The 27863-nt window shown below is 43.4% G+C and overlaps 1 protein-coding gene across 5 annotated transcripts; it reads right to left on the bottom strand.

Moving 5' to 3' along the window:
- Window positions 1–23: 23 nt before the first annotated feature.
- Window positions 24–27541, bottom strand: LOC143492605 (cadherin-related family member 5-like). 5 transcript variants are annotated; one of them, XM_076990969.1, is made up of 15 exons: window positions 27189–27274; window positions 13679–13851; window positions 7179–7238; window positions 6974–7063; window positions 6799–6888; window positions 6550–6651; window positions 6209–6391; window positions 5934–6024; window positions 5715–5812; window positions 5283–5489; window positions 4699–4812; window positions 4519–4585; window positions 3738–3869; window positions 1497–1675; window positions 24–1245 (listed from the first exon to the last, which is right to left on the bottom strand). In XM_076990969.1, the coding sequence occupies exons 2-15, from the start codon at window positions 13709–13711 to the stop codon at window positions 712–714; spliced, it is 1980 nt and encodes a 659-aa protein (XP_076847084.1). In that variant the 5' UTR covers window positions 13712–13851; window positions 27189–27274; the 3' UTR covers window positions 24–711. The 5 variants fall into 5 exon arrangements, with proteins under 5 accessions (XP_076847084.1, XP_076847083.1, XP_076847087.1 ...); XM_076990968.1 differs by lacking the exon at window positions 13679–13851 and having other exon boundaries at window positions 27189–27541; XM_076990972.1 differs by lacking the exons at window positions 3738–3869; window positions 13679–13851 and having other exon boundaries at window positions 27189–27541.
- Between the last annotated feature and the right edge of the window lie 322 nt (window positions 27542–27863).

The following is a 27863-nucleotide window of genomic DNA, read 5'->3' as shown; positions in this document are numbered from 1 at the left end:
TTTTATGAGTATGTAATGTTTGTTTTATTTATTGCATTTGTGTGAACATTTTAAAAACAACTATTTATGTGATTTGACACAGCACAGAAAACCCATGAGTGTACTAAATAGCAGCAGAGCATATAAGGTGAATCATAATGCAATAACTTGACCTCAGGTTAATGATTAAAGCTCTACTTCTCTGAGATAAGGCGTTTATGATGATTGAATATGGATTTTGTGATTAGAGACCAAAGGCGCTTGTACACTGTTCCACATAGCTCTCAGAGAACCTTATCATATAAACAGAGTCACAGTGGAAGGTTGCTAGGGCAACCACCATTGCAACTGTTCCGGATGAAAGTACAGATGTATTATACTCATCATCTGAGCATTTATTACTCTGAGCTGGTTTGGCAACTGATAAATAATATTATCTGAAAGTCATATGTTCATCTCCACACTTTGTTACACTCTTCAAATCTATAACTAATCTATAATCTAATGTACAGCTTTTATTATTGTATTAGGCAGTTAAAGCTATTTACATTTTACATAAAGCCCATTTTTAATCAGCCACCCAAAAATAGTTGACACCGTCATAAGTACTTAATACAGCTAGTATAATACGATTCTCCATAATGAGGATCTGTTTCAAAGATGAGACACAGCAGTGATCTCTGATACTTTGATGGGCGCTGAGTTCAGTGCTCACTGGCAGTTTACTGGAGTCTACATATCTGTAGTCAACCCCTCCTCATCCTCAGAGTCTGAGTCATTTTGCTGTGTGGAGTATGTCTTGGACAACACTTCATCCATGTCTGTGTTTGATAAATCCTCTTCCTCATCTTCATCATCATCATGTCTGTTGTCCTGCTGTCCGCTGTCGGGGATTATAACCACTTCCTCCTTGACATCAGGGTCGATGTCCTGCCTAAACCACACGGCTTTGTATCCATCCTCCGTTCGTCGCTCCTTGGTGAGAATGGGCTTCACCTCCTTCTCGCCGTCCGTGTGGTCGGATGCAGTGAGGCTGCAGGAGTCTGGTTGAGGGGAGCTGCTGGACTCACCGCTCCTGCCCTGTGGTGCTGGAGCACCACCTGGGGCCGTCCCTGCCCCCACCCCCCTCAGGCTCTGCTTGGGCCCCAGGGGCAGAGCCAGCTCTGCTGCCTGCAGGGAGCTTATGCTTCCTGCATCTCCATCGCTCTGGAAGCCCTGGTTGGTGTACTGCACGCCGTCCTTAGGACCACCTGTGCCCCCACTCAGCTGTAGGCATCGGGAAGAGTGAAACTGTAACTTTTTAAACAATATTTGCAATTATTTTTTAACCATGTGAACTTTCATTTAACCCTCAAGAACTAAGGCGTAGCTATACAGTACCAGAAACAATGGATAACATGGTTAAGTTTAAGGAGTCAATCGCCTAGAACACTTGTACACAAGCAGATGCTCTGACACTTTTGGTGCACTCAGCTCTATCAGCTGCCTGTTGGGATGGTGTGTTCGACATGTCCCACCGTGCTGCGGAAGATGCTAGCCTCGGACAGCTTCGTCCAGTTGGTGCGGCTGCGTCTCAGGTGATAGGCCAGCAAGCCAATGACCACAAGGCAGAGGCAGACCACCACAGCCATGCTGGCCCCCAGGGCCACCATCTCCTCCACACTGAAGGCACCGCCTTGTGGCACAGGTAGGCCATCTGAAACGACGGCGAGGCAACAATAAGCCAACATCTGTTCATGTTGGTACTAACAGGAAGGGAAAATAAATCAATGACAAATGACAGCACGTCTTAGCAGCCTGCATGTGAACGTCCAGCGTTAGACTCTTGAATGAAGATTGAATGATAAGAATGTTTTTGAATAACTGTAAGCAAATTAGTCATTTTTATGCACCCTAAACTGACCCTAGAGTCACGGTTAAGAGTTTCACTGTGACCAGCACACACAAGCAAGAGCAGAAGCAAGTCTCAGGCGGACAGTAGCAGCAGTCAGCCACTGCACATTTGCAGTGAATTGCAAGGATCCCTACAAACAACCAAGTGCAAGTAGTGTGTGGTATGTCTTGTGGCTGAAGTACACTGCTCAAAAAAATTAAGGGAACACTTAAACAACACAATATAACTCCAAGTAAATCAAACTTCTGTGAAATCAAACTGTCCACTTGGGAAGCAACACTGATTGACAATCAATTTCACCTGCTGTTGTGCAAATGGAATAGACAACAGGTGGAAATGATTGGCAATTACCTAGACACCCCCTATATAGGAGTGGTTCTGCAGGTGGGGACCACAGACCATTTCTCAGTACCTATGCTTTCTGGCTGATGTTTTGGTCACTTTTGAATGTTGGTGGTCCTTTCACACTCGTGGTAGCATGAGACGGACTCTACAACCCACACAAGTGGCTCAGGTAGTGCAGCTCATCCAGGATGGCACATCAATGCGAGCTGTGGCAAGAAGGTTTGCTGTGTCTGTCAGCGTAGTGTCCAGAGGCTGGAGGCGCTACCAGGAGACAGGCCAGTACACCAGGAGACGTGGAGGAGGCCGTAGGAGGGCAACAACCCAGCAGCAGGACCGCTACCTCCGCCTTTGTGCAAGAAGGAACAGGAGGAGCACTGCCAGAGCCCTGCAAAATGACCTCCAGCAGGCCATAAATGTGCATGTGTTTGCACAAACGGTTAGAAACCGACTCCATGAGGATGGTATGAGGGCCGACGTCCACAGATGGGGGTTGTGCTCACAGCCCAACACCGTGCAGGACGCTTGGCATTTGCCATAGAACACCAGGATTGGCAAAATCGCCACTGGCGCCTTGTGCTCTTCACAGATGAAAGCAGGTTCACACTGAGCACGTGACAGACGTGACAGAGTCTGGAGACGCCGTGGAGAGCGATCTCGCTGCCTGCAACATCCTTCAGCATGACCGGTTTGGCAGTGGGTCAGTAATGGTGTGGGGTGGCATTTCTTTGGAGGGCCGCACAGCCCTCCATGTGCTCACCAGAGGTAGCCTGACTGCCATTAGGTACAGAGATGAGATCCTCAGACCCCTTGTGAGACCATATGCTGGTGCGGTTGGCCCTGGGTTCCTCCTAATACAGGACAATGCTAGCTGGAGTGTGTCAGCAGTTCCTGCAAGATGAAGGCATTGAAGCTATGGACTGGCCTGCCCGTTCCCCAGACCTGAATCCGATTGAGCACATCTGGGACATCATGTCTCGCTCCATCCATCAACGTCACGTTGCACCACAGACTGTCCAGGAGTTGGCGGATGCTTTAGTCCAGGTCTGGGAGGAGATCCCTCAGGAGACCATCCGCCACCTCATCAGGAGCATGCCCAGGCGTTGTAGGGAGGTCATACAGGCACGTGGAGGCCACACACAATACTGAGCCTCATTTTGACTTGTTTTAAGGCCATTACCTCAAAGTTGGATCAGCCTGTAGTGTGTTTTTCCACTTTAATTTTGTGTGTGGCTCCAAATCCAGGCCTCCATTGGTTAATAAATTTCCATTGATGATTTTTGTGTGATTTTGTTGTCAGCACATTCAACTTTGTACAGAACAAAGTATTCAATGAGAATATTTCATTCATTCAGATCTAGGATGTGTTATTTGAGTGTTCCCTTTATTGTTTTGAGCAGTGTACTTCAAAGCAGTGTGGGTTATGCATGTATGCCTGTCTACATATGCAGAGTAGTGATACTGGTGTCAGGACTGGAGGTGGTCTCATTTAGTTGTGTAATGATGGCTGTGGTTATGGTACCTGTAGCCAAGTCTGTGGTTTGGAAAGTATCTGTAGCTATATCTGTCGTTATGGCAGGGGTTGTAACCATGGCTGTAGATAAGGTAGCATTTGTGATGGCTGTGGTGGGCATATCCGTAGTGGTGGAGATCCCTACAGGAAGAGCAGGTACACTTATCAAGTCCATTGCAATCCGGCCGATACAAGAACTCGAACTTTACAAGAACTTAAAGTTCATATTAAATTTTTTAAAGAAAGTAACTGGCCAGCAGTCACTTTTTACTGAGATGAGAATGCATTTCTTGAATTGGCTGGATAGAATGAGACCTGCTCCTAAACTTCCCCTCCCCCGCCCCACAAGCATGCGAGATGTTTTATGAAAATTCCCACCTAAGGTGTGTATTAAAAGCCTGACTGGTTAAATGTCTAAAGGGCACCATGGATTCTTTTATATTACCAGGATAATTTCTCATGGTCTTATCATGTTTGCTGTGTGGGATCACATGTCCCCACAGCATAAGGTCACATGTGGTGACAACCCCGGATTCCTCTCTCGGGCTCCTGTGTGTGTGTGTGTATACATTTGTGTGTGCCTGTGTGCACATGTGTAGTTTCATCTGTTACTCGTTACACGTTTCTCTTGCCTCATCGGTGTTGTACATGTGTCTTGTTAATGTTAATGTGTTTAAATGTGTGCATGTTGGATGCGGAGTTTGTCAGTTGTCATCTGTGTGTTAACCCATTCATTTAAAAACATTGTACTTAAAATATTTTCTCTCAACTCGCCATCCTGCCTTCTCACCTGGAGTAATTGCTACAGACAGAGAGGCAGTGCTGGATTCATCATTGGTGGTATCAGTTACACGTATCTATATCAAAAAGAAAAGTCCAGATATTGTCCAACTATATTTACAGCATTGTAAGAGGTACGAGAAAAAAAACTAAGAAGTTTAACATCATCCAGTTCAGTTGAAATTCTTACTTGTAATGTAATATTGCCAGTAGAAACCACCCTTGTCGTGATTATGAAACCCTCTTGAGTAATTCTGAAGTCACTGTCTTTTGGAACTTCAAATGTAATGTCAGGATTTATTCCCTACAAAAAAGAGTCAAAGTCATTAGTGTTAAATCATGCCTATAGAAAACCATTAATTTTTCTTTATTCTCGTTCAAAGCATATGAGACTTGCCTGGTCCCCTTGAGTCATTGTCTGATGCTCTGGAAATTTACTATAAATTACCCTATGAGGAGTTATGCCTGGACGCTAGCTAGACGAACCTTCGTATTTTCTGTCATTGACTTTTTTGTTTTGAGCAATAAAGGCCAGAGACTGAGTCTCATTTGAGTCCCATTTTCCCCCCATACTGCAATATTTTTGTAAAAAAAATTTTCATATCCAACAGGACACACAGTAAGACCTTATGCCTTGTATATTACTCCAGTGCAGTCTTGTAATTTCTTTTCTGTTTTTATTATCTGTTTGAATTTGGTGGGATTTAACATAGAATGTAGTTCGACTAAATAAGAATGGAAAAAAGTTTAATTCAGAATGTGTTGGATTCTTACATTGCCAAAGTCAGCATCTGTTGCCTGAACGTGGAGGGGTTTGTTGGTGGTCTTGCTCTCCAACACCAGGCTCCCCATACCTGCATCTTCTGAGATGAAGCCCTCATAACTGGGTTGGGTAAACTCTGGTGGGTGTGAGCTCTTCTTCACCACCTTTAGAGTGACACTAGTAGTGGCAAACTGATCTGAGTTCAGTGTCTCATAGGCCTGCAGAAATCAGATTCACACAGTAGACTGGATTAATATGCAGAGGTGGTAACATAGTCTTTGGTTTGTTTTGACCAAAATGATCTAATAATGGATACATTCACCTTGAAGCCAACAGGTGATTTGACTCTTTGATTTTAATACAAACGATAATATACATACAGAACAGCACAGTGCACCATAGGTATTATGTGGTCCTATTTTATAAATGAAGCATTTTCTTACCATGACTGACAATATGATAGGTCCTGCTACATTCACTGGTTTCTGCATAGTAATACTCCCAGTCTCAGTATTTATAAGAAAGAATCCATCTTCATTTCCTGCTCAAGGTCAGACACAGAGTCAAACCACTCAACAGATGCTGGACGGAGCAGAGGTACATTAGACCACATGAGTTCATTGTGATCACACAATATAAAAATATCAGATCTGTTGTCTGACCTCCAATAATCTCATATGTGATTAGATCGTTCCTGTCTTTGTCTCCATCAATGGCATATAGTGGACCAGGCTCCAATGGCAAAGCACCAGTCTGTGATTACGGAAGCAACCTCATTCATTTATTTGTAGAACACAGACTATGCTAATAAACTTTACTCTCCATCAGCAGGTCTATATTAGGCAGACAGATATTAAAAGTTTGCTAAACATGTCTCATAACTGCAGCCAGCAACATGGGTAGTGTCATTATTAGAAGTATAGTGGGGAATACGCACTACTTGCTCATTTAAGTTGACTGTCCCTTCGTAGCCAGAGTTGAGGCAGAATAAGGCAGAGTTGACATTGATCTCTGTGCAAGGCTGAAACCATGGTGGACGGTTGTTTATGTCTACAACAGTGACTTTAATGGTGGTGGAGGCAGTGTGAGATGGTGACTGAAGTGTTTGAAAGGATGTGTCCTGAAATGCCCAGTTGGAATGGGGTTAGACAACAGTCTCTCAGGGCATAAAGGTCAACAGGTATGTGGACAGAGAACCTCACAATTAGAATAACCTATTTGAGACCTTATATTACTTATACTCAGAATGCCCATTACTCATGAATCTAAAATACATACCTGAGCAAATAGAGTCAATGTGACTTCTGGAGTGGTGTCATGATACAAGATCTTGTTTGTTAGAATCACTGGTTCGAATTTACTTTTGAGCCTAAAGTCATCCTGGGAGGGAAAGGGAGGGAAAGGGAGTGGGGTGGGTTGGAGGGGAGGTGTTAGTGCTTTTAGGCTAAGATCAGACAATTTTAGGCAATTTAGACTTTGACATGATTGTTTAGTAGAAATAAAACCAAAAATATTATAAGGCTTTACCTCTGGAGACTGAAGAAAATAGTACAGCCGAGTGTCAATATCAATGTCGGTAGCCTCAATTTTACCAATGCTTGTATCAACTTTACATAGCTAATCATAGGAAACAAAGCAAATGTTTAGTAGCCAGTTACCAGTAGCATTCACAAATGCCAGTAGATGTGGAGTGTGACTTTACCTCATCAACATCCAGATTGTACTGGCTTTGTGCAAACACTGGAGGATTATCATTAATGTCTGTCACAACCACAAACACTTGCAGAGTATCCTGAGGAGACCAGCAGATCATGATCATAGTTTACATCAACATAACTATAGTGATTGTAAATACAGCCTTACAAAAGAAAAAAACAAGTGATCATTTATCAAACACTGGAACCTACCAGAATTTCACCATTCTTTCTACACTCTATTTTGACCAAAAGATCAGGTTGCTTGATGGACTGAAATAAATGCATTAAAATAAAGCTGTTAATCCAAGTAAAGGTTTTAATCACTTAATAGAAACTGGAGCAATAGAAACAGAAAAAATTTCCTATAATCTAGTTCATTTAACAATAATAATATAACACAAGGGGGTATATAGGATGCCAAGATGAGCTTTCATTCACAAAGGTTTTATTTAATATTGCTGCGCAGTTAGTGCTTAGCATAAATACGTAACGATTAATACACATGTAGCGAGTCACACAGAGGATACACTCAATAAAGATGAGCACGGAACATGACTAACCACATCCACAGGAATTATATGAACCAGAATAGAGCAGACACATACACACACCCGGAAGGACGTGTTAAGGTCTGTACCGTCACAAATAATAATTCAATTTTCTATGATTGTAACGAAGCAACTAGGCAAAGTAGGATCCAACTGCGGAGTAAAATCCCTTTTATTGGAAACAGCGAGAGCTATAAACAGGGGCGTTGCACACAAAAGTGCGTGGCGTGAAGTCAGGTCTAATGATCTGGAGGAGGGTTATGTGTTGTTCCTGACAGTACCCCCCCCCCCCCCCCCCCCCCCCCCCCCCGACGAGCCGCTCTGGAACGACCACCATGAGGTCTGCCACGGGGTCGAGGTGTCGGGAAGGTAGGATGGGCAGCGTGGAATTCGCGGATGAAAGAAGGATCCAGTATGGCTGGTGACGGGACCCATGCTCTCTTCTCCGGGCCGTACCCTTCCCAATCCATCAGATATTGAAGATCCCCTCGCCTACGCAAAGAGGCCAGGATTGCATGGACAAGGTACGCCGGTTTCCCATCAATCTTGAGAGGTTCCAGAGGGGTGGACGACTGCCCATTGGTGGACATGGGACTGAAATGGACAGGTTTGAGCAGGGAGACATGGAACATAGAATGTATACGGTACTGGGGGGCAGCAGTAGCTGATACAACACAGCATTGACTCTATGGAGTATCTTGAAAGGTCCGATATACTTTGGACTGAGTTTCTTACAAGGCAGGCACAGATTAAGGTTACGAGTGGACAGCCAAACTCTCTGACCTGGGTGATAAACCAAGGTGGGCAGACGACGACGATCTGCGTGCAGGCGCCGGTCACTCAGGGCGTGCCTCAGGTGCTCGTGAGCTATCTCCCATGTTCGAGTGCTCTGTTTGAACCATTCATCTAGAGCTGGCATTCATCTGATACTGTTTCCTGGTCTGCAATCTGCTATGGAAACCGCACAAGCAGTCTTCTCTTATGTGTTTCGTATATATGGTCTGCCGGAGGACACCGTGTCTGATAGAGGCAGATCTGAAGGGAGTTTTGTAAACACTTGGGGGTAGCGCCCCTGGGGGGTTGAGTCCCTGGGGAAGAAGGCGGGCTGGTACCCGTACCAGACGTGTGGACTCGAGTCACATGACTTGGACTCGAGTCCGACTCGAGTCACTAAACTGATGACTTGTGACTTGACTCGACAACATTACTGAAGACTTGCGACTTGACTTAGACTTTACCTTTAATGACTTGGAATCGTACTTGAGCTTTAAGACTTGAAAAGACTTGAAATCCTTATTTTAACTAGGCTGACCCTAGTTAAACCCTAGACGTCGGATTGGCTACCATGTATGTCAATCAAAATACAACCGTCAGTGAAGATGGACGATAGCCTGTCATTCATCCACTACTTTTTAATGTCATGCGATCTACCCACACTTACTTCGCAAAATCTCGGACGATTTTGAAATTTCCCCCGAACATTTTTTTAGGTCTCAAAAGAAGGACATGTCCGTAACCTACAGGTGATGTTCTGCAGCCGATCAGGGGAGGGGGGCAGCAGCGTTGAATTTGTGCGGAGATGACAAGCAAAATGCTCCCAAAAATGATCCTGTTCAATTATAAAGATTATGCTGTTGTGAATAAAAGAAGAACTGCGACATGCAAGAGATGTGGAGTCAGGATAAGAGATGAAGATGCAGCCACTTCAAACTTTGTTCGACATTTGAGGCTGCACAAACAAAAGTAAGTCTCTGCTATGTATATTTCACATAATGCTATAACGGTTAGCTAGCTAGCTGGGATGTGATAACTTGGGTCGAAAATTTACTAGGGTCCACATGAGCAACTTGACTTGTGTCAGCAGTCCACACCAACAATAATTCGAAAGCGGGGGAAACGGATGGACGGACGAATGAAGGAACGAAAGTCACTGAGGACGGACGGACGATGACAATTGCGACGACATCTCACTAAGGCGAGCCGAAACACTCAAACGCCTAACGTTAGTTAGTCTGACTAACTTACTTAATATACTACTAATCAACTGCATCAATTGTGTTAAATATTGAAATTACATCTGGTGACTTGACTAGGACTTGAAGTTTAAGACTTGGGACTTGACTCGAGACTCGCTTGTATTGACTTGGGACTTGACTCGAGACTTGATTGTATTGACTTGGGACTTGACTCGAGACTTGATTGTGAAGACTTGAGACTTACTTGTTACTTGCAACTTAGTGACTTGTTCACATGTCTGACCCGTACACACACTGGAAAGGGGTTAGTTTAGTGGAGGAGTGAACAAGGGAGTTGTGAGAGTATTCAGACCACAGTAAGTATTTATCCCAATCCGTCTGAGAATCGCAGTATTGGCATAGAAACCTCCCTATCTCCTGGTTCACGTGTTCTAATTCACCATTAGATTGTGGGTTGTAGCCTGAGGTTAGGCTAATGGCTACCCCCAAGTGTTTACAAAACTCCCTTCAGATCTGAGAGGTGAATTGTGTGCCTCTATCAGACACGGTGTCCTCCGGCCATATATACGAAACACATAAGGAAAGACTGCTTGTGCGGTTTCCATAGCAGATTGCAGACCAGAAAACAGTATCAGATGACACATTTTAGAAAACCTGTCTACCACAACCATAATAATGGTATTACCCCCTGAGACAGATCTGTGATGAAGTCTATGGCTAGGTGCGTCCAAGGTCGATGTGGAATTGGGAGAGGAAGGAGTTTATCGGCAGGAGTTTTACCATCCGAGGGCTGCGCGACTTAGCACATACAGTGCAGGCTAGCACGTAATCTCGGATGTCATCATCAAGAGAAGGCCACCAGTAGCGCTGAGAGACAAGGTGTCTCGTCTGAGTGTCCAGTGCCTGCTGTGGCATGGGCGAGTTGTAATACCTTTCCTCGTAGTGGTACTGAGATGTATTGCTTTCCCTCCGGACAATCATTGGGGCCCGGGTCATCCTTAGGCGCTTCTTCCAATTCACTTCGTAAGTTCCACTTGATGGCTGCAAGGAAACAGGTGTGTGGGAGGATGTACTCGGGTCTCTTCTCCTTCAGGTCTTTGTCATAAATCCGAGAGAGGGCATCAGCTTTCCCATTTTTGGAACCGTGTCTATAGGAAACAACAGAGCCCACCTGGCTTGATGAGGATTTAGACGTCTGGCTAACTTTAAATATTCTAAATTCTTATGATCAGTATAAACAATTAATCAATGTCTGGATCCTTCCAGCCAGTGTCTCCACTGCTCCAGAGCGAGTTTAATCGCTAATAGTTCTCGGTTTCCCACGTCATAATTCTGTTCTGCAGGTTACAGTTTCTTCAAGAAGAATGCACAAGCAAATAACTTTGGAGTCCTTTGTCGTTGGGAAAAGACAGCTCCCACAACTACCTCGGAGGCATCAACTTCAACAACGAAAGGAATCTCAGGATCAGGGAGGTGCAGCACAGGTGTGGATGAAAATGCCCCCTTAAGCGTGGAAAAGGCTCGCTCAGCCTCCTTGGTCCATACGAAACGTTTCCGCAAACCACCCTTTAAAAGGTCAGTGAGAGGAGTAGCTATTCTGCCGTAATTCCGGATGAAGCATCTATAAAAATTTGCACATCCCAGGAACCGTTATAATTCCTTGGTCGTTTTCAGGATAGGCCAGGTAATACTTTGTCAATATCCATAGAGACTCGTCCGGGAGAGAGAATACAACCCAAAAATGTAATAGATGTGCAGTGGAACATTTTTCTGCATTGGCATAGAGATGATGATGTTGCAAGTGAGTTAAAACCACAGAGACATGACAAATATGATCAGATATGGAGGGAGAATAGATAAGAATGTCATCTATGTAAATGAACACAAAATTTTCAATCATGTCCCGGAATATCATGACTGTTTGTTAAGCCGTAAGGCATCACTAGATACTTGTAGTGACTAGGCATGGCACGGTTTTTGTGAACGAACCGAACCGTACGGTTCGCTTGTCACGGCGCGGGGCGTGTGTAAACCGTACAGGATCCACGTTTTTTTTTTTTTTCCAGACGTTCGAAATTTACATTATAGCCAAATGCCCGTATGTCACCACGTGGTTCTCATTCGTGCCAAAGAAGCGAAAGCGAAGGTTTGTGGTGGCGTGGACAAACATGGCAAGTGGGAGTGGAGAAGGCAGGCTGCCTAGGCCAGAGATGAAGGATGCCCCAGCGTTGTTTAAATCAGGTGTGTGGGATCATTTCGGATTCCCCGTCACATACGATGATACTGGCAATAAAAACGTGGATCGAACTGTTACAATATGCAAGCATTGCAAAACCCGCATTGCGTACGCTAGTGGAAACACTTCCAATATGACCGGCCAAGTTTGTGCATTATTATTATTATTATGTATTATGTATTATTATGTAATGCTTTGCTAAAGGCAGCACTGTGTAATGTCATAGAAGTGTAGTGCTATGGTAGTAAAATCTTTTCAGCGACTATTCCACTGGTGTAACGGCGTGTATTATGGGGCTAAGATAAAAAAAAAGGAAAAAAAAAAACAAGAACCGTATAAAACCGTAAACCGTAGACCTCAAACCGTGATACACACCGAACCGTGAATTTTGTGATCCGTGCCACCCCTAGTAGTGACCCATTGAAATCAGATCAAGTTAATAGTGTATCATCAGTCGAGCGCCGCATAACGGTGGTATGAAGTATAAGTTCGAGTTTACAACAATTCAGTCATTGCAAAATGTGGGGAAAAATAAACTAAAACTGGAACAAACAAACAAAAAAAGACTGAATTTGAGTTATACATGCCAAATTTACAGACGCATGATAAGGCGCTGACGTGCGTTGACTGCATAAATACTGGGGGCTTCGTTTAGAACCAGTGGTGGCATACGTTCATGGGGTACCACGGCTTCAGGTAGAGGAACACCATGCTTCATGGCTAGAAATGCAACAGGCTAGTATTATATGGCAGACTTTCTTGGGATGGTAAAGCAGGGTGCCTCCGGCTGTGTCGAGGCACATCCAGCGACCTTTTAGTACACCATTAGTGCGCTCTATCACACTGCGGGTACTACTTCATTGTAGCGACAGTTCAGCCATTGCCATTAAAGGATCAAATCCCATGGGGTACTTCCTTTTATAGAAACACATTATTAATTAAAATTATGTCTCTAATTGCATTAACCTAATGCATGGATATTTGTGTTAGACTAATGCTGTAGTAAGTAAAAAATCTGAAAAAATACATTTTTATAATAATCTAAATATTAAATATGAATCGTGTGCATTTGATATTGTTTACATTTTACCTTGTTTGTCTTACTACTATTAAAATAGTAGTAATTCAATGTTTAAAAGCCTTAATACAGAACAAAAACAAAATGTTCTTTTACGCAAAATATGCACATGCTCATGGGATGTCGTAGAATGCGATATTTTTTCAGAATGAAATAAACTCTAAAAAACTTTCATGAATACCACATTTTTTGTGTAAACACTTTTACGAACTACTTGTGAACAAATTTGTTAGTATTTAGCTTAATAAATGAGGCCCATTGTTTTGTGCATCCTAACCTTTATCTCCTCATGTTCACATAGTCCCGGTCTCCTCTGACCCCTTTCACTTATCCTCACCTATCTCCAGTCCAGCTGTTCCGGTTTCTATGACCCCAGTGTCTGCTGGCCGGAGTCCCGCCCAGTGCCCTGAAGCCTGGTGTTCTCAACCTTCCAATGTTATATCCCAATCATTTACTGAGACCGTTGATACATCTGTCTCCTTGTAGTTTGTCTTGTCCTGTCCCAGTTCCTGGTCCTTTGTTTTGGTGTGCCCCGTTTCACCTGCTGTCTGGTTCATTGCCAGATGTCCCGGATTTCGGGTTGGCTCAGGTTGTTGCCTAAGTATTTTCACTATTGAGGTTCAGTCATTCCAGTCAGGGGTTTCGCAGTATAGTTTACTCATGGTCTATTTCCCTGTTTGTTTGAATCTCATTATGTTCCATTGTCTCAACAGTCGGTTGTTTCTTTGGTTATTGAGGTCTGTGTTTATTACATTCAGTTAATATTCCTTGTTCGTTTGTGTCTGGGTATTGTTAAAGTTTCTCGTGTTTAGTTTGTATCTCGCAGTCTGTAAATTCAAAACAAAAGTGAAAATGATTAAAGGCGTACTTACCTCCCTGTCCAGTATTTTTACTGCTACAAGCATATTGCCGTTTAAGCCAAAAGCCTCCTCTGGGTTGACTGCGATAGTAAGGCTCACCCCTTCCTCAGTGTTTACTCTAGTGACTTCAGCCCCTATAGTGTTGTTCTCGTTGAATTTAACTGATTTTTCTTGAACTGAGCAAACTGTGACATGGGAATATAATAAAAATATTTGAGATTCAAAACCACATTTAATTGCTAGATCATGTTCTGTATATGGAACAACCAGAAACAATTTGTGGGAGATTTTACCAAAAATATTTACAATCTACAAAATTCACAGTCTGCCATTTTCTGGACATCTATTACACACAAGTCTAGTCTAAACTACAGCACCATTCGTGAAATTGTGATTTTTTTTAATTAGGCTAATTTAAGTATTGATGCTGGTCCAACATACATAATTGCAAGCACAAATAATGCAAATAATTCAACCCGAAAAATCCTATAAATAGGTCAAATGTGTGAAAGATTTTTGGAATCTCTAAAACTTTGTAATTTCTTATTAATCAGTCAATAGAAGAAAAGTATATATTATATATTATCGGTAGTCTACAGGGGTTCTCAACTGGTCTCAGCCCGGGACCCACATTTTCTCATTGTCATTAAGTCGCGACCCAGTTTTATACAGTACAAATGTTATAACCTCTGGTTATAACAAATTAAAAGGGTAAACAATTGGTGGTTACCATGGCAACAAGATGGTTCTCATGCTGGGCTCCAGACAAAAAAAATACTCAAGGAGCCAGTTGGTCCCAAAAGAAAAAATGAGACACCAATAACTTTTTCTAGGCTCCATAATAATATACAAACTAATAAACATTGCAACACTCACATCAGATCAGCTGTTATTTAGGATCTCTGTCGTCCAACATGCCTGATGTCTTTCTCTTCCTTCTAACTGTGGTTAAGTTGGCTTCATGTTCTCATTTTAAATGTACTACTATTACCGTCTACAAATGACCTTAACATGGACGAAAGTGTCGGTCGTAAAGGCCCCAGAGCACTGCGCACTCTGTTTTTCTTCAAAGATTTAAATAATTTTTAAATGATTCTTCATAAGATAAAAACAAGTTGTATAAATATTAAGTGCACATTTTGTCAAATGTTTCAATAGCTTTTAAAATGTCCATCATAAGAGCATAAAACAAGTTATAGTACATTAAGTGCATCCTAATCAACAACCTTGTTTTGTGGAATTATGGTGGCCCATTTAAAAGCTATTGAAATATTTGACAAAAACTTACCACCACACATTGGTGCAAGGTATAAATAATCATATTTTAGTTGTATGTTGTTACTAAAGATGAACTTAATGTAATACAACTACTTTGGTGGTCTTAGATGGACCGTTTAAAAGTTATTGAAATTATTGCAAAAAACGGAGTGCGCAGTGCTCTGGGGCCTTTACGACCTCCACTTGCGTCCGTGTTAAGGTCATTTGTAGACGGTGCCTTAGATGTTGCAGCGGTGACAGCAGTATATTTAAAATAACATGTTTTAAAATACATATATTCCTGACGTAAACAAAGTTGTAGATGTTTGTCTTGGGTGCCAGAAATAGAAATTTGCATATTTTGGCACTTTTAACTTAAAGGTATTAAAGAAATAATTCCGAATATGCGAACGTGAAACGAACTTTACCAAGTTTCCTAGTATGAGTGACTTTTGATCCCATTAAAATGTACTTAAAACTATGTAGCTATAAAGGAGTGTGTCCTCTTATGGTCCGACAGAAATGTAGACTGTGTGAAAAAATCCAATAATTTTGGCTTCGCTATTTTCAACAAGCTAACGCTTAGTGCTAAAGTTTCAGCTCGGCTCCGCTGCTTTGCGAGTCATGCTGGTGATTCCCGCTTTTGTTAATGGGCAGAGCGAACATGAGAGTGGGAACTACAGCATATCGGTTAACTTTAAAAATACAACCTCAAAAGAAAATTGTGGATATTTTTCCAATGACAAAAAATCTTCACCCATAGAAAATAATGCTCTTGTATCACCTGTCGCCACTGGCGAGTGAAATAATTTTATTACTCGCAAATTAATATTTATGGTCGCGATTGCGACCATTTTAGTCGCAGTCTGGAGCTGTGACATGTGCCTCTGTCTTTTTTCAAGATAAAAGAATAAAGATAAAAGATAAAAGTACAAAATCAGAAGAGTACTTTTTTTTAACAAGCTGTCCGCGACCCACCCAGAACGTGTCCGCGACCCACTTTTGGGTCGCGACCCACCAGTTGAGAATCACTGGTCTACAGGATAAACTCTCTTCATCATTTAGAGTGAACATGTTTCTTTGTAAAGGCCTAATTACTTCATCAATAAAAGACACTGTTATGATTTCATTGTGTTCTTCTACAACTGAGATGTCAACAAACTTAATGTTAACCAAAATCAAACTTTATAAACTATTTTTTAACTGTCACGTTAGACACCAACATATTATATTTGCACATGCAGCACTTACACGTTTGACCAAAAGTGTAGGTAGAGAACATGACCAGTAGACAGAAAACTATTTGAAGTGAAAAATTAAGCTGTTTTAAATCCATTGTTCTGTGTTTCATCAAGATGTCTTTGCTGTCTGATTCTCATTTATGCCACAGTTTTTGTGTGGGCTGAAAAGAGACAGCTGGATTCAGACCCAACCTTCAGATGGGACCTTATCTGTGCTTTATTGGCCATAAACACTATGGACTTTCCCCCCACTTACATACTCGTCTATGTGGAGGTAATTGTTATGCAATGGTACCAAACCCTCACCATGTACTATACACATAAGCAGCTGTTACCTTCAAGCTTTTACTGTTGGTAGGGGCATCGGTGGAAATATACCAAGGAAGAAGAGAGAGACCAATGCCACATGTCCAATGTTTCCATCACATGTATCAAGAATGAAATATAGAGAGAGGGAGAAAGAGAGAGCCAGCATGTCCTGGACTCTCTCTCCAAATTCAAGACATGAATGCATAATTTCTAAAGTCACTGGTTTTGATTTTAGCCTTTAAATGCAATGTACAAATGTTTTGATGACAGTATGCAAGTGGTTTCTAGGTTTAGGGCTGAGATGAGTTCTTTAGCACACTGTGGAGATTATAAATACAGCACTGCTTTACTGGAACACTTATCCATACTGATAGGACATGTGCCATCTCTTGCTCTCTTATCTGCTACTTATATTACAGTATTGCAGAAAGTAAAAAAAACATTCCAGACCAAAAAAAGTGCAGACAAATGTAAGAAAACAAGAAAAATACTCTGTTAGTTAGTCAGTGCTCTATTAATTAAATTGTTCTTTATTTAAATTATAATCAGTGATGGAATGAGTCAAACTCAACTGAATACTTAGATGAACTTAGATGAAACATTAGATGGTGTTTCTTGTGAGATGATGACTGGCATACGATTCTGTTACAGATGGTTGTTTTCTTTTGCGTGTTCCAGAGGTTCAAACCCCTAAACATATTGTGCTAGAGTTGACCTGCATTACACTTTTTCAAAACACTACACACAAACAGAACCAGAATGCATGATCACAAAAACAGAAACAAAACAGTAGCTTACAGTAATAGGAAACAACATTAACTACTGTGGAAAGGGGTGGGGGGAAGAGAATGAGGAGAGGGCATAATTACACGAGAACAGCAGGAGGAGGAGGATCCATCCTGTGCCAGCCACCTACTGCCTAACCGGATAAGCCTACACCATGATGGACATTATTACATATTTTCCTTTTCTTTATTTCTTTCTGTCTAAATTGTTGTTGTCATGGTGACCGGTGTCGGCCAGAGGAGGATGGGTTCGCCTCCTGAGTCTTGGTTCCTCTCAAGGTTTCTTCCTCATGCAAAAAAAAGACTAGGGAGTTTTTCCTTGTCACTGTCACCTTTGGCTTGCTCACTGGGGGCTAGGACTCGGCACTTGTAAAGCTGCTTTGTGACAACTGTTGTAAAAAGTGCTATATAAATAAAATTTGATTGATTGATTGAGGAGGAGGTAGGTCTCACTGAGCAAATCCGTTGAGAGCAGTTAGGCGAGCAGAACAGTTAGGAGGAGGAGGAGGAGGAGGAGGAGGAGGAGGAGGAGGAGGTAGGTCTCACTGAGCAGAGCAGTTGAGAGCACTAACACAAATTCAAAAGGTTTGATGGTCACGTGATTCCTGCATCTTTCAGAAAGTTCCAGGAAGTTCTTGGCAGGCTCTTTAAACTAGTTGACAATGACACGCCTGGGGTGTCGTGGAGCGATGACGTGGATGTAAATGTTGAGAGGAGTGAGGTTTAATAAAGGGCAAAACAAAATCACAGTCATGTAGGCAGTCCAGGGTCAGATTAGACAGAGAATTAAACAAAGACATTTTCCAACACTTAACTAAGGCTCAGACACAACACAACAAAGACAACACTGGCTACACTTTGGACCACTCACAAACATAGACCATAAAACTGTAGTAGAAACAACAATGAACAGCACAGACTTGACCAAACAAGGAGTTTAAATACACCAAACAAAACAAGGAACACCTGAACACAATAAAGAGGGGCGGGGTTACAAAACACAAGGATGGACCAAGACTGACAGATATCACATGGCCACATAAACAATAACAGACTTGACAGATGGGGGTGGGGCTAGACATGACAGAAGTGCAATTTTTGGTCATTTAAAATAAATGCATTTATTTTTTATTTCAAATGTTTTTATTGGGTTTTTGTGCTAACTGCAAACACAATACAATCACCAAGACATACTCAAAAATAAAGAAATAGGTAAATAAAATATTTGACAGACAAAACAAAACTAAACATTAAAGACCGTGCTAACCTTACCAACAACCCTCACAGTGACATCCTAATAATAATGACAGATAAAGGAATAATTTGTCGTATGTAAGACTTACAAAAACTGTTTATCCATACCCAGTCAAACCGTACCCATATGCATTCCAGTATCTTTGGTGGGGACTTCTAAATGAAAATAATTCAGAAATGGTTGCCATACTTTATAGAATCTCTGAACAGATACTCTAGTTGAAATTTTCAGTTTCTCCAGCTTTAAGATGAGCATTATTTTACTTACCTACTGACCATGTGTGGGAGGGCATGCTGATTTCCAGTTAAACAGAATGAGGCGACGGGCCAGTAGGTATGTAAATGCAATTAAATCCTCTTGGTAGTGCTGGGCGGTATACCGGTTCGCACCGAAAACCGGTGTTTATTTTTGTTATCATAAGAATTTTTCATATACCGGCCACACAGGTTTAAATAGCCTTCACGTGTCCGAAACGCAGCACGGTCGTTACTTGTTTCTCAAGGGACGCTTTTCATTGCTGTGCTGCTAAGCACACATGCAACAGAGCGCTAATCTAGCTTGCTGAAAACGAGGGAACGTTCTGAACCAGAAATTCCACCAAACATTGAAGTAAAAGACGATACCCCAAAGGAACTTTTGCCAAAGAAAGGAGCCATGTCTGTTGTCAGGAAGTACATAGGGTTTTAAAGGTCGGACGTGGACCAAACAGTCACTTAATGCAAATGCAGTCGAGCAAACGTTGTCGTGGCTGGTGGTAACAAGAGCAATCTGCTGCACCGCCCATGTATAGGCTGGATTAACCGTAGCGCACGACTCCGCACACCTCGCGCGAACCTGCGCAAGCGGCAGAGGCATTTATACTTGGTGCGTTCTCTCATGTTTCATCCTTGAATTACAAGAAGCTCGTATTTGTTAACGTAATACAAGAGAACTGATCAGTCAGATAGCTATTTGTTGTGAAACGAACTTGGTCCAAGGCCGAGACGGCGGTTCAACTATGCTTGGCACTCCGGGGACCGGCGCTCAGGGTTCTGGTCGGGCTGCCCGCTGAAGCCAGACACGCACTGGCGCCGCTCAAGACAGCGCTCCAGACCAGGTTTGGGCAGCAGCCGGATGAGTCGACGGCAAAGCAGCTTTTGGCTGGACGCCACCGTGGCCAGGATGAGAGGCTCTGGGTTCTGGCATCGGAGATCGCACTGCTGGTCCGCCTGGCCTACCCATTTTTCCCGCGTGAGGCACAGCTGCAGTTAGCGTTGGATTTCTTCGTTGGCGCAATCAAACCGGCCGAGCTGAAGAGGCACGTCCGCCTGTCTAACCCGACCTCCCTTGATGCTGCGGTGGAAGAGGCATCTAGGGCAGAGCACATCCTCTCCAGTGATGGCAGGGATGGACTACCGCGGCGGCCCCGTTTATATGACCGGCGAGCGATCAGCCAACTAACATGCTGGCAATACAGGGAGCAGGGACACAAATCTACATGGTGCAAAGCGGCGGGAAATGAAAAAGGAGCCGCCCGATGAGGGGTGCGGCGACTCCTGTCCCTTATGGATTACTCTCAAACTTTGCTTCGAGATTCGCCGGACAACGCGACTTGCACATCGCATGTAAATTTGGCGATACCTTTATTCCCGCTCTAATAGACACGGGGTCCTCTGTGTCACTGATTAGACCTGAACTGCTGGCTAGCTACCCGGGGGGGCTTTCTGTTATGACACGTAAGTGGGGGGGACTAACTACAGTGACTGGCGAACAGTTTGAATTGCTGGGTCGCACTGATGCCGCATTTGACTTTGGGCAGGGGCTTTGGACGCATAAGTTTTGGGTCGGGGACGTGCTAGATCCGTGTATCCTCGGTGACAACTTTCTGAAGAAAGCTAAGGCTGTCATAGACTATTAACATGGGGTATTGTTGTTGAACGGCCACAGGATAAATTTTTGCGGTGGGGGCGACGCAGCCTCACGTTCGTGCACTGTTCCTCCAGACCCTATGAGCTATGTCATGCCAGTTCAACCACCGGGGGATCCCGTCCATGATTTGTGGCTTAGAAGTAGCCAGTGTTAATTTTGACAGCAATATTTGATTTAGTTTTAGTCTTGGTATTTTGACTAAAATGTCATTTAGTTTTAGTCATAATTTAGTCATTGGATTTGTTTTTAGTCTTAGTCTAGTTTTAGTCGACTTTTTTTTTAATTATCAAAATAATTTAGTTGACTAAAATATAAATGGTGTAATAGTCATTATATACACTTGCACAAAATGAAACATTTATTAACCAGTTACAGAATATGTCACGTTACAGCCCCGGACTCCTCCGTTTTGGGCATGTGTTTACGTTGTCTACGTCAAGTCGTCTGCGTCTGTGTATCTCCGTGGGTGCGGTTGTGTCTCAGTGTATATTGGTCTCACCTGTGGCTCATCTCGTAATCACTCGGGGCTTATGTGGTTCGTCTATTTAATGTGCGTTCGTGCAGTGTCCTGTGCTGGTCTTTGTCTGAAGTCTGCACGTTTGTGTTTCATATGTTCTATGTGCGCTGACTGCGCTATAATTGTGAGTGTAAATAAAAGTGACCATGAGTGAACGGAAGGAATCTGTGCCTCGTCCTTTGCCCTGCGTCGCGCGTCACAGAAAGACCAGCCGAACAAGAAAGATGCCAGGTTACACCACCCGACCCAAGAAGGGGAAAAGGCCCAGCAGGCACCACCACGCCTCTTCCCCTGCACAGCACCGCGGAGCCCCAGTCACCCTCGAAGCGATGCAGCAGCACCCATTGTGCAACATCATGCTGCTTCGGGATCGGGAAGCCAAGACGGAGGAGATGGCGGCCTATTTCCGCGAGACCGCTGTGCGGATGTGGAGGGAACGTCACCCCTCTCCCTCCAGAGCCCTCTCACCGCTGAGGGTAGGAGCCTTCGAGCTCTGTGCAACCGAGAAGACCCCGGAGTGCGAGTTCGTGGGGTAGGACTCTGGAGGCGAGGAAGAAGAGGAGGGTGAGGATCAAGCTCCCTCTGTGTGCTCCGATCCCACCGTGGATTGCGGTGAAGGCGAGGAAGAAGAGGAGAGCCCTCCTCCATCCATATACTCTGCCCCCACGGTCTATTACGGTGAGGGCGATGAGGAAGTCGTTGTTTGAGTCTACATGTTTGTGTCTATGTGTCATAGTTAAACGTGCGCATCCGCGCTGTGTGTAATAAATAAACGGGGGTCTGTGCAAAGCCGGAGTGGATTCGTGCCTTGTCCTTCCAGCCGCACTCACCGTCACAGAACAACGAGCCAACCAAAGAATGCCAGGCTACGCCACCCGGGCCAAGAAGGGGAAGAGGCCCAGCAGGCACCACCATGCCTCTTCCCCTGCCCAGCACCGCAACGCCACCGTACCCCTCGAGACCATGCAGCAGGACCCGTTCTGCAGGCACATGCTGCGTCAGGCTCGGGAAGCCTCCAACGCCGAGATGGCGGACACCCCTCTCCTTCCCGAGACCTCTTGCCCCTGAGGGTAGGCTCCCTCGAACTCTGCTCCATGGAGAAGCGAGAGCGAGTTCAAGGGGGAGGAATCAGACGGCGAGGAGAAAGAGGAGGGCGAGGACTATTCCCCCTCTGTGTGCTTCGCCCCCACCATAGATTACGGTGAGGGTGAGGAGGAAGAAGAGGGCGAGGAGGATGAAGACCAGGCTCCTTCTGTGTGTTCCGCCCCCACCGTAGATTACGATGAGGGTGAATGGGAAGAAGAGGAAGACTATCCCCCCTCCGTAGGCTCCACCCCCACCGAGTACTACGGTGAGGGCGAGGAGGAAGAAGACCGTCCACCTTCCGTGTGCTCGGGTTTTACTGAGTACACGGACAGCGAGCTTTTTACGGAGGAAGAGGATGAGGGGAGCTCGCTCTACTCGGAGTGCTCTGCCAAGACCGTGAGAGGGAGGAGGAAGCCAGAAGAGGTCGTTTCCCCCGAGCACTCCGAGGGAAGCGCCATGGACTACTCCAGGGGTGAGAACCCGGAGGAGCCCATGAGCTGGAGCCTGGGCAGTGAGGAGGAGATGGAGGTCGAGGACAACGCTCCCACTGCCAGGTCCGTAGGGTGATCGCCAGGAGGAGGTGGAGTTTCCTAGGGCTGTCGCAATAACCGCAATATTGTAATACCGCGATATTCACCTGCCAACCGCAGGGAATTCCAAGCAACCGTCACACCGCGATGTTCGTGTTTTCTTTTTTTCCACAAGGTTCTTCTTGTTTTACACGTAAGCCACTTCGCTGCGTGTGTGGTGGATGTTAATTACTATTTAAAAACTTTCGTATCCGTTGCTTCTGAGTGGCCTTTTTATGGAAACAATTGCGGCTACTCTGGTCGCAAAACCAAATGTGACTTCGCCAGTTTGGGAGCATTTCGGCTTTCAACCGAATGAAAAGAGAGAGCCGGACAATTTAGACGAGGCAATAGGCAAAATCTGTGCGCGAAAGGTTGTTGTGAAACGGGGAAACTAAGAGAGCTCGCGCACATGCCGAGCTCGAGCTACCTGCACGAGCCCTAACGCAGATCCCATCGCCTGGTGGCGCGACAACCAGGTTAGATTTCCTCTGCTTTCTAAAGTGTCCCGCAAGTACATGTGTATTTGTGCAACGACCACACCACCAGAGAGAGTTTTTAGTGCTGCCGGAAACATTGTTACCCCACTTAGATCCTCTCTGAAACCACATAAGGTGAACATGTTGGTTTCCTAGCACGTAACAAGGACATGATAACGCCGGACTAAACCTAGACTTTATTACTAAAGGAAGGGTTTCGTTTTCCTTCTTTTTTTTAAACGAATTCTGATCTCATGTGCTCAAGTTTTTTTGCCTTCTTTGCACAGCGCAGATCAATCGTAGGCTATAAGCTGGACTTTGTTTCCATGAAAGAGTAAAGGAGCGTTCTTATTGCGCGTCATTAGCCTTACGTGCTCTGCATTTAACAATAAGGACTGTTTAATTTGTCCTACAACTGTGTCGGCTTTGTTATAAAAATATAATATTCTTAATAACAACTGCAATAAAAACGTGTTTATAATAGCACTTAAATCAGGATATGTTTGTGAAAACAACAAAAATGGCGATAATACCGCATATCGCGGTGTGGAGCCCTGTTAATTTACCGCAGTGGAAATTCTTACACCGCGACAGCCCTAGAGTTTCCTAAGGGGAGCCAAGGAGAGAGGAGAGTGCACATCCACAGAACCACTCTGCGGCGCACCCCACGGGGGCTGCCAGAGAGACTGGTCGCACGCTCAGTGAGAGGGCGGCGAGAGTGTCCGCCGATCACGCTGCACCCAGCGCGTGCGCCAAGCGTGCTGCACCCCAAGGAGGGTTCACAGCAAGGGCGGGGAAGGGACCGCCTATGACAGCGCTTGCGGCTCCGGGAGGATTGCCCTTCCTGACAGCCCTTCTACAGGCGTGGAGCCTGGCTCCGTTTGTGTGTGTTTCTGTTCCAGTGTTTGTCTCTCTCCCGGTGTTCATTCCAAATCCCCTTTTCCCTTTTGTGCCTCTGTTCATTAATATTCCTGTTTGTGTTTTTGTTAACGTGCCTGTATGTTTGTCTAACGTGTTTTCCCCTGTCTTCCCAGGGAGGGTGTTCTAAGCTGTTCGTGGCAGACTCTCCACCGAGGGCGGTCATCTCAGTTAACAGATCATGGGAAAAAACTGTCAAATACAGTGAAACCGATATAATTTTGAAAAATACAGTGATATAAAATTTTGGTCATACTGCCCAGCACTACCGCTTGGGCAGATGATCTTGCCACCTTATCTGGGGCCACACCAAAGATAGCAAGGAGTAACTTCTTTATTGCAAATATGTGAAAATGTCTCAAAGATAGAAGACCAAAATTCCATCAACTTTGGGCATTCCGTAAACATATGAAATAAGTTAGCAGGGGACCAATGACATCGAGGGCAGTCTGGGTTAACCTCTGGGTATATTTTTGCAAGCTTGCTCCTGGAGAGGTGGAGCCTATGAAATGTTTTAAATTGGAGCAGTCCTTGTCTTATGCATATATACATTGAATGTATCCTCCTAACTGCCAATTTCCAGAATTCCTCTGAGAGCTCATAACCAAAGTCCTTGCTCCAAGCTGCCCTGATGGGATCGAGTGTAGGGTGTGCAATCCTCTGAATGTCATAATACAGTCTACTAGGGGTGACCTGCAATAGTCGCTGATTCGACTATAGTCGACTATGAACGTCATAGTCGAATGTACCATTCTAACTGCATGGGGGTGCCCAAGGATGCTGCTAAGCATTAGTTCTTACATGAAATGTTTTTGGTTTTCGTTATATATAGCCTTTTGTCAAATAAAATCAAACTAATTTCTGTTAATAAATATTTTTAAATTGATGTGTGCGCATTAAAAATAGGCATCTTCCTTACTACACATTAATAAATCACACTGCAGTTTCAAAATTCAAATGAGCAGAGCTGAACACGTTACAGTAGTCAGCATCTGCCGAGATTATAATGGCTACAAAAAAAAACTTCAAAAGTGTGGGAGTATTTTGAAAAAGATAAAGATGAATCAAACAAAGTAAAGTGCAAGTTATGTCATCAACATCTTTCATTTCACATGACAACAACCAACATGGCATACCATTTAAAAAAGCACAAAAAAAGCAGTTCAGCCGTTTCAGTCATGTCATGTCATTTCAGTCGTGTCATCTCATCGCGGTGCGTCTTCGGTAAGTAGGCCTATAAACATTTTTTGTTTGCTTTTTAACCTTTTTTTTTGCTTGAACTTTTACTTCAAGTTTTGCTGTCTTGTGGCAATTTTAAAAATATTTTCAGGCAGGCATATTTTATTTAAAATATTTATGACATTTTGCACAGTGCCTGTCTGACAGTTCGATATGTGCACTGACGGTGACTTTTTTTTTGTTAATGTTCTCTAACGTTTCATTAACAAATAAATAACTAAAAATGAATAACTTAAATAAAAGCTGAATAAAGCCAACCTACCATGTTCATTCATTTATCTGAGTGTTTTAGGTTTTTACTTTGAAGTGGAAAAAAGTCCTGAATGAGAACGGGATCCCGTTTAAAGTGCTTTAGATAAAAAAACCCACGATTCGACTAAAGGGAAAATGTAACGAATCAGATTCAACTATGAAAATTGTTGAATAGTTGAATACACCGCTACAGTCTACTCACGACTCCCTTTTGTCATACATCCCTTTCTAACCATTCAGCTATCACACTATTATCTGGGAGCAGGGGCGGACTGGGACAAAAAATCGGCCCTGGCATTTTTGGACCAGACCGGCCCACTCACACTCGATAACGCTTTTCACACTTTTCAGTTTTTTGAATGTGTATACCAACAGTTTACACTCTTTAAAACCATGTACCCTAAGCCATGCCATGAGTTTACAGGAATTAGTGAGAGTGAAATTAAATAATTTTTAAATCATTAAATACTTTCAAAAAGTTTTGTTTATTAACAGTATGAAAATGCATATTGAACCACTCCATCACAGTAATGAATACAGCATTCATCCAACTGGGTGTGCCTATGTGTTTCAGGGAGGAAGACAAGAGAAAGAAAGAATAGAGATGAAAAATAAAGGATCAGATGCTAACTCTTCCAAGAGTAGTACTCAATAAATTGTGAACTTACCCAGTCAAAAGAATGAATGTATGTTTTTTTTTTTTTATCTCAACATAAGGAATTAATTATTGTTGTTTTATCTGAAAAACAGACACACAGCTGCATTGGCATAATACTGGCAAAAAAAATTGTCATTGTAAAAAATAAGATTTTCTTTAATTAGAGCCTACATTTTCTTTAGCCAGCTAGGCTAAATGGCCCCAAACACATCCAGGAGAAAAAGTAGCTAAACCTAGGCTTACAAGTTAAACAATCAATGGCCTAATAACAAAATCAGAAAACTGCCCAGTAACTCAGTTTAATTGAATGGTGGCTTTAAATATACACCTAGAAATACTGGATTTATGAAGATTTGTGAAGAGGCACACAGCAGCATTGGCATATGGCACAGGCAATAAACAAAATTACCATTTTTTTTTTGTTCACGGGAAATTATTGAAAGCAAAGGTTGAACTATTCAAACTGAGAAACCGAGTACATTTGCCATTGTTTACCCAACATCAGAGATACTGCATTTAAAAGGTAAAAATACATTTCATCATGACTGCAAGTACCTGCACTTGGAAGTAAGTGTAATTTCCTTTAATTTCTGTACATTGTCCCTAAACACCTCCATAAAAGCTACCAAACATTTCCCCTTCCTACCAAGCATAGCCTTAGCCTAGCCTACTACTCACCCCACAAATATTAATAGTATAATAATGAAAATAGAATGCTGCCTGCTGAGTGACTTAGTACTGTTTTTGTTGGTGAATGGAGGTTTTAAAAGTGTTCTCACATTTAAGACTATTTAGTTCAGAATGGAAGACATAAAAGTACTAAAATAGGCTTATTTTCTCATTCAGTCAGTGTACACAAAGTCTTATAATAGAGGTAAGGACGTTATTCACTTATTTTACCTTTTGCATTTACAATACAAACTAACTCGGCCATAGAACATTAGCCAAAATGATTTTATTGATGTTTTATCAATTTATCAGATTTGGCAAAGGGTTTGGTTGCTTAACCCTACTCATTTTATAGCTGCTCTGAAAGGAGTCAGGCTTACCGCACGTTCAGTACATGTTTCTGTCCACTGGCCACCGTCACCACTGTCATCGGCCACGGGAGCTGATGAAGGCCCTGCTGTGGCAAACATTTGAGTAATTTTTATACATTTGGCAGCGTTTACTTGAAGTTCAAGCTTCTTTTTTGTCGTAGTTTCTCTGCACCTCCTTTGCGCTTTTTCTCCATCTCAGATACTCACATACGTTATGTTAATCAACGTTAGATTGCACTACGCACCGGCGCATGGAGGAGGGGGTGTTTGATGATATGATTGGTACAGCTCTGTGTCAGTAAAGAAAATAACCAATGGGCTGCATACCAGCGTGTTTAAGGACCGGTAAACTCTCGCGCTGACTTTTTTTTTGCCAAATGCTTTATGCAGGCAGCAGGAGCGTCGCGAAAGGTGTGTTAATGTGATTCGCCAGACAAGTGTCAATCAGCCAGCCTCCATCTGAATCGGCCCACTGATCTACTTGTTTTATGGGCCGGTCAGACCAATATATAAATAGATAAAAAAGTGTCAGGACTGTCGGCCCAAATAGCACGTCGGCCCACCGGGAAAATGCCCGGTATGCCCGATGGCCAGTCCGTCCCTGTCTGGGAGCAATGGAAAAGAGGAAAAATGCTTTTTAACAAATTCACGATCTGCAAATATCGACCCCTATTGGCCCAGAGA

This window comes from Brachyhypopomus gauderio, unplaced genomic scaffold (genome assembly GCF_052324685.1).
Source record: "Brachyhypopomus gauderio isolate BG-103 unplaced genomic scaffold, BGAUD_0.2 sc79, whole genome shotgun sequence".
Lineage (NCBI taxonomy): Eukaryota > Metazoa > Chordata > Actinopteri > Gymnotiformes > Hypopomidae > Brachyhypopomus > Brachyhypopomus gauderio.
The sequence above is the reverse complement of the archived record's forward strand: the minus strand, read 5'-3'. Positions and strand labels throughout refer to the sequence as shown.